General features: G+C 37.2%; 2 protein-coding genes and 1 long non-coding RNA gene across 5 annotated transcripts; 2 read left to right on the forward strand and 1 right to left on the reverse strand.

Moving 5' to 3' along the window:
• Positions 1-1,761, forward strand: adob (2-aminoethanethiol (cysteamine) dioxygenase b). Its single transcript, XM_077238392.1, has one exon. It carries the CDS (start codon positions 202-204, stop codon positions 967-969), a length of 768 nt encoding a protein of 255 aa, XP_077094507.1. The 5' UTR covers positions 1-201; the 3' UTR covers positions 970-1,761.
• Positions 1,762-2,232: 471 nt separating this feature from the next.
• On the reverse strand, positions 2,233-10,832 carry egr2a (early growth response 2a). Of its 3 annotated transcripts, none has more exons than XM_077238390.1 (2): positions 10,693-10,832; positions 2,233-3,488 (listed from the first exon to the last, which is right to left on the reverse strand). In XM_077238390.1, exon 2 carries the CDS (start codon positions 3,481-3,483, stop codon positions 2,479-2,481), a length of 1,005 nt encoding a protein of 334 aa, XP_077094505.1. In that variant the 5' UTR covers positions 3,484-3,488; positions 10,693-10,832; the 3' UTR covers positions 2,233-2,478. The 3 variants fall into 3 exon arrangements, with proteins under 3 accessions (XP_077094505.1, XP_077094504.1, XP_077094503.1); XM_077238389.1 differs by lacking the exon at positions 10,693-10,832 and adding an exon at positions 9,167-9,329; XM_077238388.1 differs by lacking the exon at positions 10,693-10,832 and adding an exon at positions 4,733-5,077.
• LOC143746532 (uncharacterized) lies at positions 10,147-12,741 on the forward strand. The gene is made up of 2 exons (XR_013206576.1): positions 10,147-10,521; positions 12,499-12,741. It is a non-coding gene; the product is annotated as an uncharacterized LOC143746532 (long non-coding RNA).
• Positions 12,742-13,886: the final 1,145 nt, after the last annotated feature.

A 13,886-nucleotide genomic window follows, 5' to 3' on the forward strand; every position in this document is an offset into this window, starting at 1 on the left:
TTGCGTACGTGTGAATCGGATGCCTGTATATGGAGTAGTCATGGCCAGGAATGGCTTGATCCTAATAGTATTCCTGGAGGTCCACTTAAGCTTTTACACATTGACGGCCCAATTAAGAAGGTAATCTCTGAATTACTAGTTGTAGCGCGTGAAAAGCGGCGCGTGAAGTTGAAAGGCAAGTTGACGCTGGAAACTTGCGTTATGATGCCACGAGACAATATGACTTCCACTGTCCAGAAAATCGCCAAACAGGCCCTTATGACTTTCCGAAACCCCTATATTGTCGGAGAACACAAAGTGTTCTTGGAAAATCAGAGCAAGCTGAAAAACCTTTTAGCGGAGGTCAGAGCGGCCGATTTGAAGATTGTACCACGGAGCGTCGAGAGCGCGTCGATGATGCCGCCTCAGCGTCTCGCGCCTCCCGTCACATACATGCACATCTACGAGACCGACACCTTCAGCATGGGGGTGTTTTTATTAAAAACTGGTGCTTCGATACCCCTGCACGATCACCCGGGAATGTACGGCATGCTGAAAGTGCTCTACGGAAAGGTACGAATCAGCTGTTTCGACAGGCTGGAGAAACCTAGAGAGGGAACCAGCGGTGTGCAGTTCAACCCTCCACTGATGCCCTTCCAGAGGAGCTCTTTACGGCCTTCGGTGCTGAGGTCTGTGGGGGAATACACGGAGGACAGCGGCCCGTGTTTGCTGTCGCCTCAAAAGGACAATATCCACCAGATAGACGCTGTTGACGGACCCACCGCTTTCATTGACATCTTAGCGCCGCCATATGAGCCGGATAAAGGGAGAGACTGTCACTATTATAAAGTTTTACATGCTCATTCAGAGGCTGCAGATCGAAATAGTGAAGCCCGGGAACAGGGTGATCTGTGGCTTATAGAAATACCACAGCCTAGTGAATTCTGGTGTGGTGGAGAGCCTTACCCAGGGCCTAAAGTGTCCCTCTGAAGCACTATTGGGTTCTGGTTGATTCAAGAGATTGTATGTTATTTTCCTTAAACGGATAGATCACCTGAAAATGAAACGTTTGTCATACCTTCCTCAGCCTCATGTTGTTCCAAACCTGTATGAGTTTCTTTCTTCTGTTCAACACAAAAGATACTTTGAAGAATGTTGGTAACCACACGTCTTTGTGTTGAAGAAAGAAACTCATACAGGGTTGCAACAACATGAGGGTGAGTAATAATGACAAAAGTTTCATTTTTGGGTGAACTGTGTCTTTAATACGTGAGAATGTGTACTTTGTTTGATTATTTGAAATACCTGTCAATCCACTGCTGCTGTCATTAGTTGTCTTTTGGTTATTGTTTTTGTGCAGATTTAACTAAAGATCAAGTATTTGTTCTTTACTGGTCTGTTGCCTGGAGTCACTTTGAACAGCATGTGATAAATATTTAAATATTTGCAGCAGATGTGAGATTTAGTTTAACAAAGGCTTCACAATAGTCAAGCAGAGCAGGAATCTGATCATCTTGTTTCCATGGCCGGATATTGTTTTAACGCATTATGCTATCAGAACTATAATCAGGCTCAGAAATGTTAAGCAACACTCACTTGGCACTGGATACTATTTTGAACACACCTGGTAATTATGACAGTAAAGCACTTAGTCAAGATGCAAGTTAAAGAAATGAATAATAATGAAAAAATTTAAAATATTATGAAGATTGTAACATTGATTTTACATAAGAAACTAAAGTTCTGTTTCCCATATAATAAACTTAAAAGATGCAATGGTAACTGGTCTTGTCGATTATTTAAATATACATTTTAGAATTTTTTAGAAGCGTGTTATAACCAACAGTCGTTTTTGAAAGAAGTCTCTCATGGGCACCACATTTATTCGATCACAAATGCAGTAAAAAAAACAGTAATATTGTGAAATATTACTACATTTTAAAATAACTGTTTTCTATTTTATTATATTTAAAATGTAATTTATTCCTGTGATGCAAAGCTGAATTTTCAGCATAATTGCATTTAATGTTGGATCAATATGATCAATTTAATGCATCTCTGCTGAATAAAAGTATTAATTTCTTTTAAAAATCTCACTGTTTGAACATTAGTGTTTGAACTAACCTGCACTTTTATCTTTAATCGGATAGCCGCACACATTTGTTTCTCGATTGTGACCTCTAGTGGTCAAACCTTGCAACGCCATGCGGCACTTGTCACTCTCACTGGAAAGCTGATTCTCAAAAAATAGACTTTGTGTTTATTACAATTTATTAAGACACATAACAGTAATAAAAATACTCACTGTAAACACTCAGAACAACTGCATTTTGAACCACATGAAATATTCCGTTGTCTAGCTAGCCTACAACAAACCACATTCAACACTTAATTCATAAGCTGCCTTCGTATCTCTGTGCGCACGCAAACAGAGCTATAGTTCCAGGTTTAATTGGGGCAATGACTAACCCAGCAGTCAGAGCTTGTTGTACTGTTAGTTCACATTGCTGTAGCGTCGGCGCTCGAGCTGTGAGGGGGCGCTGACACCCTTTTATCTTTCTGTCTCTGGTGGATTTTTGTGTGCCTCCTCCTCTCGTCACTCCTCGCGAACCTTCTGCCACAGAAGTCACAGGAGAAGGGCTTCTCGCCCGTGTGCGTGCGTATGTGAGTCGTGAGGTGGTCGCTCCGGCTGAAGCTGCGCATACAGATGCGGCACTGAAACGGCTTGTGTCCGGTGTGGATGCGGACGTGACGCGTGAGCTCATCCGAGCGCGAGAACCTCCGGTCGCATCCCTCCGCCGGACAGGGATACGGCCGCTCGTGGACCGGCGTCTTGCACGGTCGGTTCGGGTATTTCCGTGGCCGCAATATTGGCCTGAGTGGGACGTTTTGCGGATTGGTGCCGTGACCGTCTATAGGCGGCCTTGACCCGTCAACCGGACACGCCAGGGTAAAATTCCTAATGGTGTTCAAGGGAGTCAGAGGTGGTGGGACTCTAATAGACTCCAAAGAGCACGAAAATGGCTTAATGTCCTGAAAGGCAGCCATGTTGTCCCTTTGGCTGTTGCTGGTCTGATAGAAACCTCCATAGTCGGGAATGATGGAGAAAAGCGCCCCGTCTATGGTGGACTTTGGGGCTGAGTATGACGGAGTGGCGTATGCTATGGGGCACGTGGTGGTCGATAGGTAGGCCGAGGGGTCCTGGTATCCATCGGCACTACAGGTGTAGGGGGGCGGGCCGGTGTATATATGCTCCATGTTGGGAAGAGTTTGGCCTGTTTTGGAGCAGTCTGGAGTGGGACCTTGGGGAGAGCCCGTGGGGAATGATCCCGAGGAAGGTGGCCTATCTTGTACTCCTGCACTGACAAAGTTGATTATTCCGTCTTGGTTCCAACTTCCTTGTGCGTCAATGGATATCTTTCCTGTGTAGGCGACAGGAGAAAACTTGCTCGGGTCTGTCAGATCAAGGCCCCGTTTTTCACCGCCGAAGCAGTCTGTGCTCATGCAACCTGGAAAAGTCAAAGCAATACCTTTAGATTGAGCAATTCCTTCTTATTGCATTATAGGTGAAACATATATGTGCAGCCTATTTCAAGCAAATCGTGATTCAACCACGCGGGGTGTACTCTAGAAATATTCAGTTAGCAGTTTGTTTTTAAAAGATTGTCTGTATGTAGGTGGCAAAGTACATGCAGGTATTTCTCTGTATTCTGATTGGACAGATTTTAATACAAGTATACTTTTCTTTAAGTGAACTTAACATCATTCTTCGTTTATATGCCGCATATATATACACGTCTATATCTTTTTTTTTCTAAGAATTTTTTTGAGATTTGGAGACTTTAATGAATAGACCTATTATAAGGGGCTATAGCCTAATCACAGATTTTTTTTTTCTCTATTGTTTGGGTAAATGTTTGAAAGTCAGTTTGTACTTGTTATTGAACATTTCCGTTCACTTTTTGTGACAACATGACCCGACATAAACAGACTATCATAGGCTTTTCATCGCAATATAAACAGTAAAAAATAAACAAGCAATTAATGAAAGCAACAAAAAAGTAAAATATGCATAAGATCGAAACTATTGTATTGGACAACAAATTGTAATCAATAATAAATTGTATACATTTTAGAGCTGTCAAATCGATTAATTGCATCTAACAAAAGTTTTTGTTTACATAATATAGCTATATATGTATATATAATTTTTTTATATTATATGTCTGTGTGTATATATCTAAACAAAACACTAAAAAAAATATGATCAATAAGTTATGACATGTTTTTAAATTGCTTTAACTCATCAAAATAAGTCAAGCAGTTTTCAACTTTTTTTATAAGTAATACAAGATTTCACTAATTTTAACATATTTAAGTTGAAATTACTGAAACATCCAAGTTAATTGTACTTAAAAAAAATGTACAGGAACTTTTTATAGTGATATATGTATAAATATATACATATACAGTATACACACACATATAATATATATATATATATATATATATATATATATATATATATATATACACACACACATAATATGTAAACAAAAACTTTAGCGATTATTCACGATTAATTATTTTGACAGCATAACACATTTACAAAATGTAAGTAAAACATGTCATTCAAAGCAAGAGTAGCCTAAACGAGCCCCCCCCCCCCCCCCCCAAAAAAAAAGATGTTATTGAGCAACAGCCCATTGTGACTATTAATTTTAATATTTAAGCATCTCTACAGTATTCTTACCTCCCGACGCCTCACTGAACTGCGCAGAACAAACATCCGAGAATCCCATCGGCACTGATGAGGGAATCTCATCCAGAGAGTAGATGTGTGATGGCAGACAGCGCATTAAATCATGAAGCGACGCGTTAATTTTATCTCTGCTAGCTGTTGCTGTCATTTTGATCCTCGGTGTTGTTTTTTTTAAAAAGCAGGTTGAATTTTATTAAGTTGTTCTCAGAGCGTTTATGATCTAGTTGATGTGTTATATACGTGCTCACTTCATCATAAACGCACGGATCGGGTTTGTTAGAGCTCATCAGCTCCCTTCATATATGCCGCGGCAATAAGTGAAACTTTATCTCGTAGAATGCATTTATGAAGAGCCTGTCAATGCCCCGTGACGTCACTGACCATAAAAGGACAGAAAAACGGGTTGGGCTTCTTCTTCCTTTTTTTTTTTCTTTTTTTCTGCTTTTGGCCATGTGATGACACGACCTCTCTTTTTAGACATAATATCTCTGAATCTGACATTAGCCTACTATTCTTTTCTTCTTTAAAAAAAAATGATTGAAAGGTTCTGGATATGTTCATGTTATATTTAAATATATTTGTGGTCTGTGGGAACAATTAGATGTTTTTTTTACTTTTTTTTAACTTTTGGTGTATGTTGTTATCAGGAATTCCGGTTACGGCGCATCCCATAAATGGTTATCATCCGGTAATCTCAAACACGCCCCTTTTGCCTTATATGGGACGCATCCGGGAAACTCGACACGGAAAATAACGAGCCGCGCCGAGCTCACGTCCCACAGAGGAACCGCAACAAAACGAGATTCAGGAAAGTCATATTTGAATATGTTGGAAAGTTATTCTAGTTTCTAGAGTGTTAAGGAAACATATGTATTAATATACAGAACGTTTTTTTCCTCTATAACAAGTCAAGACTATTGTGATTAAACATCTTTGTTTGTGAAAAATAGACTTTAGGTATGTTTTCAGCCTTGTATGGGTTGCAAACAATTTTAATATTTAACTAGGCCATTTTGTAGCCATTTCAAAAACTCTGTCTCACTGCAAGCCCTTTTAGTTTGTTATTTTGTCTCCAAATGTCACTTTATATATGATATATATAGCATACAATATATTTATAAAATAACCCTAAACTTTAGTAAATTATATGATCAATAAGTTATGATATTGACAACATATGTTTTTACATTGCTTTAAAGTTAAGCTCATCAGAGTCAAGCAATTTTCAACTTTTTTAAGTCATACAAGATTCCACTAATTTTTAAAGCAAGGTTAATGCTTAAACGTCCAAGTTGATTGTACTTCACAGTGAAGATCTATTCTTATATGTTCTCCCTTAGTATGACTGACACATGCGAGGCCGTCCTCGGCTCTTCATCATCCCTCTCGTCACTTTTTGTTTTCCTGCCACCATGTTCTATTTTGATCAGTGACAGCATGAGCAACAGAGCGTTTGCTGTATGTGCGACTGAGGCCTAATTCATAGCCACCCACACTATGGAACAGCCCCTTCTCCATGGAGTCCTAGCGCAAGTGAAGCCTCTGTGAATAGATCTGCATCTGCTTCTGTACAGGCCTCTGTTCCCATTCACACTCGCCCACAGGCCCAGGCTCTGCGTGCTGACTGAGCTTCTGTGCATCCAGTATATCAGTTAGTGCAAACCCAGCTCTCAAGATCTTATTTAACGGATCCTAGTCAGATTTAATATGAAAAACATTTTTATTCATCTTTACTGATGTATGGCAAAACCGTGCTTCCAAACGGAATCATAACATGTTAATGTTTTATTTATTGCCTGAACATTTGGAAACGTCATGCAAAAGTGAAATATACTGTTCAGATCAATAAAAATAATCATAACACATTAATGTATTTATTTTTAAATCTGGAGTATTTTATTTATTTAGCTCAGTCTGACTATCTATCTATCAACGTTTTTTATGCCAAAAGGTTCATTTATTTATTTAAATTAAATTTTAGGTGCATTTTTTGCTATTTTCCCCCATTTGCTTATTTAATTTAATGGATGCATTTTTAGGTGTTTTTTTTCTCGTTCTCGTTCCCCCGCTTGTTTATACATTTCATTTTTAGTTGCGGTTTTAGGTGTTTTTTTCACTCGTTCCACCGCTTGTTCATTTATTTATTTAGTCCCACTTTTTATTAAGTGGCTTTAAGTACTATGTACTTATATTGAAATTAATAATTTGATACAGTGGATTTATTGTGTACATACATGTTTTTACATTGTACTTATATTTTGAAAATACCTGCATGTAATTACAGCTGTAATTACACCGTTGGCCCTTACACCTTAACCCACCCTTAAACCGACCCGTACCACCACACCTGACCCTAACCTTACCCGTATCACACCTCAATAGCAGCTAACGTGTTTTACAATACAACCTGAACACAATAAGTACATTGCACTTATTTTTCGATGTAAGTACATAGTACTTAAAACCACTTAATATAAAGTGGGACAATTTATTTAATTAATTTCCTTTAATTTTTAACCTCAGGAACTTTTTATGCCAAAAAAGTTAACTGTATGTTTGTGTATTTGTTTGTCTCCGGAACGTTTTGTGCCAAAAGGTACATAGATCTTATTTAGACCCTTTTTGGCATGAGCAGTTTTTTGGAGGTTGAGTAAAGAACCCTAACAAACCTTGTATTTAAGAGTTTTTATACCTGGAAGTGGAGTAACACTAAAGCCGGTGATTCTATCGTTGTGTGTGATGACGTCTCATTAATGAGAATTCAGGTCTACAGTATTAAACACATATTTCCCTTCCTGTCATCTCTGATGTGGTGTTTGATAGTGTGCCTGATCAGCTCTGCAACATCCTCCAGCAGTAAGTCTGACTGATTCTTAACAGCTTGCTGTCATTCAAAGACTCAGATGTTTGCCGTCATGCGAAAACCTGTACAAAATCTGTTGCCTTCTAGTTCAAAATTTCAATTGGGTATAAATGAAGGGCCTTGTGTTGGACAGCTCAGTCTGTTATTATGATCTGTGAGTTCAGGTGTCTTGTTAAATGAATAGCATGTTTCTCACAAAAGCCAAACATCTATTCATTCTCAAAATTGTTGGGGGCAGCGCAAATGTTTGCTTCCTTTGTTTTACGCCTACAGACACAAAAATGTCTTGCTATTGTGTTAGTGCTGCTTTTCACCAGGAAAAGTTAATTGCAGTTGTGAAAGATAGAAGACTTATATGACTCACAAGATAACCAGTTATAGCAGAGATATGACCAAAAATGATAGCGAAAATATTAAAAATGACTGGTAATTATATTAAAAAAAAATTTTTTTAAATAAAGTGTATTCTTTATAGCAGATGGTAGATTATTTCGGCGGGTTGCTTGGCACCCCCCGTCCCAACAGCCCCCTCCCTTTGTGCCCCTCTTATGCCCTTTATGCCTCGCTCGCCCACACAGCGCCATGTTGGGACGGGTTCACAGCCCATTTTGTTTGCGTTGGCTTTGGTGTTGCGTGGGGGTTTGGTGACCCCTGCACACGACGATTAATCAAACGTCACTATCTGATTTCTCAAAAACTCATTATTCTTTTTTTATAACACAACACGCCTCTGGTAAATGCAGTTTTTTGATAAATCACCCCTTTAGGCCTATACACACTTCCATCTGAATCTTTTTACTCGTGTAATTTAGTCTAAGAAATTCATTCATCAAGTTTCGATAACTGCTCATTTACATTGTCAGTTGTTTTATTCACAAAGAAACAGAATAGCTCAATTATTTATTTAAAAATTATTTTTTTACAATAGCTAAATTTTCTTATATACATATATATCACTAGAAATAGTAATATATAGGTACAAGTTTTCAAATTTGACATTAAACTTAAGTTTATGAATAAGTTTATGAGAAATTAGAATGAATATAAAAAGTGTGGGGTTGGTAAGGATTTATAGAAAAAATAGTATTGTGAAAAATGATTTAAATCTAAAAAAAAACATTTTTCCATTTTAACTATTGAACATAAAATTATTCATGTGATAGCAAAGCTGAAAAATCCTTCAGAAATAATTTGAATATGCTGAAATATTTCTTATTATAAATGTTGAAAATAGTTGTGCTATACTTAATAATACAAATGTGGAATTACATTTTTTTCAGGATTCTTTGATGAATTAAAAGATCAGAAGAACAACATTTATTTGAAATCGAAATTTTGTAATAAAAAGTCTTTACCGTCACTTTTGATCAATAGAATGCATTCTGGCTGAATACAAGTGTTAATTTCTTTAAAATAAAATCTTACTGACCCCCAAACATTTGAACAGTAGGCCTATATCTTTTTACAAATGTGATGAAATCTAAATACTTAATCATAATTTTCAACTCTTTTCACACTCACGCATTCCTCTAAAACGCTGGAATTGTACGTTTTACACTTACCATTCTTGATGGCTGCATTCTGCTGAAGACGTGTTTGATTTAATGAAATATCAACGTAGATCTTTTCTCTCGTCCAGGTCCTCCACGGCTTTCTTCTGCTGTTTGTACCCACACTGATCATCAGATATGCTCCTCTACATCTCTTCATATGCTTTTCTATTCATTCACAAACCCTGGACAATGCACTTGTTCCCACCTCCAAACGCATCCTCACAAACTGAAGCTGGTATGGTAATGAGTGGGATTTGGGGAGGCCGGCAGATTGGCCCACAGAGCGTCTCTTTGAGTAGGTGTGAGGGTTGTGGTTTAAGGCGTGGCTTCCCGATCAGCTGACCCTCTAGTGATAGGGGTCCAACTCGGATGACTGCAACATTGTCTTACGTTTCAGTTTTGATCACTTTTTGAGACTTTTGATGTGTAGCGCCCTCCAGTCTTGGGGTACTGCATTACAAGTAATCAGATTACTTTTAAAGTTACACTTTATTTTAAGGTGTTCGTGTTACAGTGTTATTATACATTTGAGTACTGAGCAATACAAATTAAACGCATAGTAAAGAGCTAGGGTTTGGTTTAGGTTAGTAGCGAAGACAATTTTAATTTTCTTTTACGGATGTACTTTTGTAATGTACTTATTTTTGCGCTTTGGGTATGAGAGAAGTGCATTATAAATAAAATGTATTATTATTATTATGTAATTATGCAGTTTATAGTAATTACTAAAGTAACTACATGTCACGTGTAAGAAGGACACTGTAAAATAAAGTGTTACTCATATTAATTTTAAATTTAGAACTAAATATCTGATCAAATAAGTAAAGCAAGTTACTTTGCTTTCTCATTTATTGACTGACTTCAGCCTGAGGCTTATTCATTTCACAAGCAAGCCCAGGCCAAGTTTGAAAAAGTAACACAAAAGTAGCGTAACATTACTTTCTATGATAATTGCAACACATTACTTTTAAAAGTAACTTTCCCCAACGCTGGCCACCTCTTTCAAACACCTGACTGGAGAGCTTTGAAGACCTCTGTCTCTGACCAAAGTCCCTTTCAAGTAAAGTCTGTTCACTTCAGCAAAGTAAAGAAACTCTTGCAACGCCTCCGGGCAGCTCTTTCTGGCATCCAAGTCCTATCTATCTACTATTATAAGGGAATCTTAAAATCTCAAAAACCACTTGCCAAACGCACAATTAAGTACCATATTTAAAGTCAGTAACAAACTCTGACATGAACTGGCCCATATGTTGTTTCGTTTTCTCAAATTGCGTTAAAAAAGCTTCTTTTTCAGGCTAGACGAGCCAATGCGCATGTGCAGTCCTAAACGCGCGGGGGAGGTTAAACGTCATCACACCAAACAGGTAATCTCAGTCCGCCGCTTTAACAGCCTCGTTATGCAAATACGTGTGCTCATGTAAACTATTTGTCAAACTTTCTGGGAAATGTTTTAGATTAAAACCTAAAGAGTTGTCGGAAGCTTAGTGGTGGTGACGTTGGAGTCATGTGACCGTGATGTATCGTTTATGGCCTACCTTTAGCTTTTACTTCCTATCGACTGCATTTAGGCTTCAACACTGACAAAAGTTGTGTTCATCTGTGAACATTATCTTGATGGACAAAACGTGTACGTAAACATGTTTTTTGTTTTGTTTGTTGCGATAACCTCAAAGTCTATGGAACGAGTCAGGGAACCAATGTGATGCTAACTGAAGAATGCCTATTGGCCCAAAAAGTGATGTCATACTTGACTTTATCATTCAGCGATTGGCTCTTTTATTTAGAAGGCGGGACTTATTCTGCCATATTGCGCGTTGCACTCAGTGTTGCCAACTTAGCAATAGATTTAGCAACTTTTTTGACTACCCTAGCAACTTTTGTTTTTCAAAAAGTACCTAGCAACAAATTTAGGAGTTTTTAACATTTATTTGGCAACTTTAGCAACTTTTGTAAAGTGACTCTAATCCACACCACATGCGTACAAGCTAGCTAAATAGACTGAGCGGTTCATTCATAATTCCTTATTATCACTGTGGAAATGTGGAAATCGCTGTGAACACCGAAAGACAAAATACAACGAGCACAGGGGCGGTGCCATAGACATAATAAATACATAGACGCCCTATTGGCCACTGGAGCGTACGTCGACAGCGCCGCCATAATAATGCGGAGGGCAACTTTCCCAAACCTCTCATTACGGGAATTGAGACAAATGCCTGCTTCGGGTGCTGCTTGGGGCTGTACAAATCGCCACACAATTGAAATCAGATCTCGGGGATTTTACAAGCAAATCTAAATTAGCATTTCAAATAATACGTATAACATAATGGCGTAGTTTTGCGTTGCGATTACGTAATGACGTCATAGCGCAATGACGTCACAACGTCATTTAGCAACAAATCGATCTGGCTTTAGCAACTTCCCCTGAAAATTAGTTGTCAACAGTGGTTGCACTTTCTCCCATTCATAAGTAATATGAGTGCACAGTCTTTCAACGTATATATTTAACCTTTCTTTGGTCTAACTCTTTCAAATCCATTGGACATCCTAAATAGTCTAGGGGATGGTTAGATTTTAAGAATTGATTATTGAAAAAAAAGTTCCCAATTTATTCTAATTCAAAATGTAATAAGATGTTATTCTTACTTGATTTACATACCTCCATTTTTATGAATGGAAGCTCATTCTCAGTTATCAAGCTATTTGATGGCAGGAAGTGCAATTTATTTAGGTTTAACATTGCCAGGGCAGAACATTACACAGATAGCCTCACTGCAAGCTGGTCATTAAAGATTTTGGCTGATGTTTCAGAATCGCCGTCCAGCAAAAACACAAACATTTGTTGTTATTTTATTAATATTTGTATTAATGTTCATACACAAAATAATAATAATAACAAGAAAGCAAATAGAATATGTGTATAAAGAATAATCATTCATCTCTCTGTGTAGTATTTTTATACTATTGTATTTTTTGATTATATTTGAATTAGCATTTATTTCAAAACTTTCAGTTATTATATATGTTTTAGACATTTTTACTTTTTAGCTTCAATTCATTTTAATATTAGTTTTAGTATTTTAGAACTTAAAGTATATTTCATTAAGTTAGCAAGACAACCTTTATTTTATTTTAATATTTAAGTATTTTTAATAAATGTCATATACATTTTATATATTTAGTATTTTTTATTAACATAAGTATCCAGTAAATGTAATTTTACTGTTATATCTGAATAACTGACGAGTAATTTCAAGAACTTCTAAGCAGATATATAGCATGCAATAATAACCCAAGCCAAGTATTCCTGGATAAGAAGCTCCAGTTGTGTTTTTTCACAGGGATCAGTGAACCCCCATCACGCAAAATTCCCCGTGCGTAGGAGGAAGGAGCAGGAAGATGGATGACCAAGCCCCTATAGTTTGATGGTATTGCCCATGTCATCACCAAGAAACAAAGACAGAAAGCAGCAGCAGGGAGAGGATGGGGAGCGTGGATCATTAGATGGAAAATCAACATGGGCCAACTGAAATACCACCATCGCTCTCATTTTCCATGACTTTATGTGCTTCATCTGTGTGAAGGTGGTGTGTATTTGAGTATTATAACAAATGACGCGACTTGAACTGATTTGATGTTATTGTTCATGTTATGTCTTATTTCAGCTGTTCTGCCAGCAGATATTGCACAGATGACTCTTTGAATGGTTAAAGACAAAACATCCACCCCCAATGTGCACATGCTGGAGTACACCAGCCTACATATCCAATAAAACATCCAAATCAACCTATCACAATGTGTTACACTGAATTACAAAATTAATGATATCAGATGAAAAGAGACTAAACAGAAAATAGGCTTACACTTTATTTTAAGTTGACAGTTACATTGTACTTACTCCAGATAAGTACTGAGTGATATTAATTAACTACATGTACTTACTATAGAGTTATGGTTAGGATTTGGTTTAGGGTTAGCTACTTGTAATTTTGCATAATATACTGGTACTATAGTAAGCATGTGTAGTAATGTGTAATTACTAAAGGGTTAATAAAATTATCCCATAATTTGCGCACCCTCAAGTCATCCTAGGTGTATATGATCTCCTTCTTTCAGTCAAACACAATCGAGTTATATTAAAAAATATCCTTGCTCTTCCAAACTTTATAACGGAAGTGAAAGGTACCTTAGATTTTGAACCCCCCAAAAAGTGTATCCATCCATCATAAAATGTAATTCATGCAGCTCTAGGGGGTTAATAACGACATTCTGAAGTGAAGCGATGCGTTTTTGTAAGAAAAATATCTATTTATAACTAATTTTTATATAATATAATATTTATAACTTTATTAAGCATAATCGCTGGCTTCTGATTATGGCCGCACGCGAGTCGAGTTCCAGCGGAAGAGTGACCTATGACCTCTTAACTTTAATTTAAAGTGCTACAGAAAATAGACCCCTGGAACAGATTATCCTTAAGAAATTATTATTGTCTCTAGCCATAAACGTTACATTATTTCAGCCTTGTTTTACAGTATGTTTGGAATGAATTCTGAATAGATCCGTTGTGACAAAATTTAGTGCCAAGAAAATCTGCAAACAACTGATCACTTCATTTTCACCCAAGTTAAAACACTGAGCTTGAAATGTAACGTTTGAATGTCACTATAACATGCAAATTGGCTGATGAAAACACAATATTTTTTTTTTAAAAGAAGTAAAAAATGTA

Source organism: Siphateles boraxobius, unplaced genomic scaffold, assembly GCF_051911475.1.
Source record: "Siphateles boraxobius isolate OS27281-9 unplaced genomic scaffold, OSU_SipBor_1 22, whole genome shotgun sequence".
Taxonomy (NCBI): domain Eukaryota; kingdom Metazoa; phylum Chordata; class Actinopteri; order Cypriniformes; family Leuciscidae; genus Siphateles; species Siphateles boraxobius.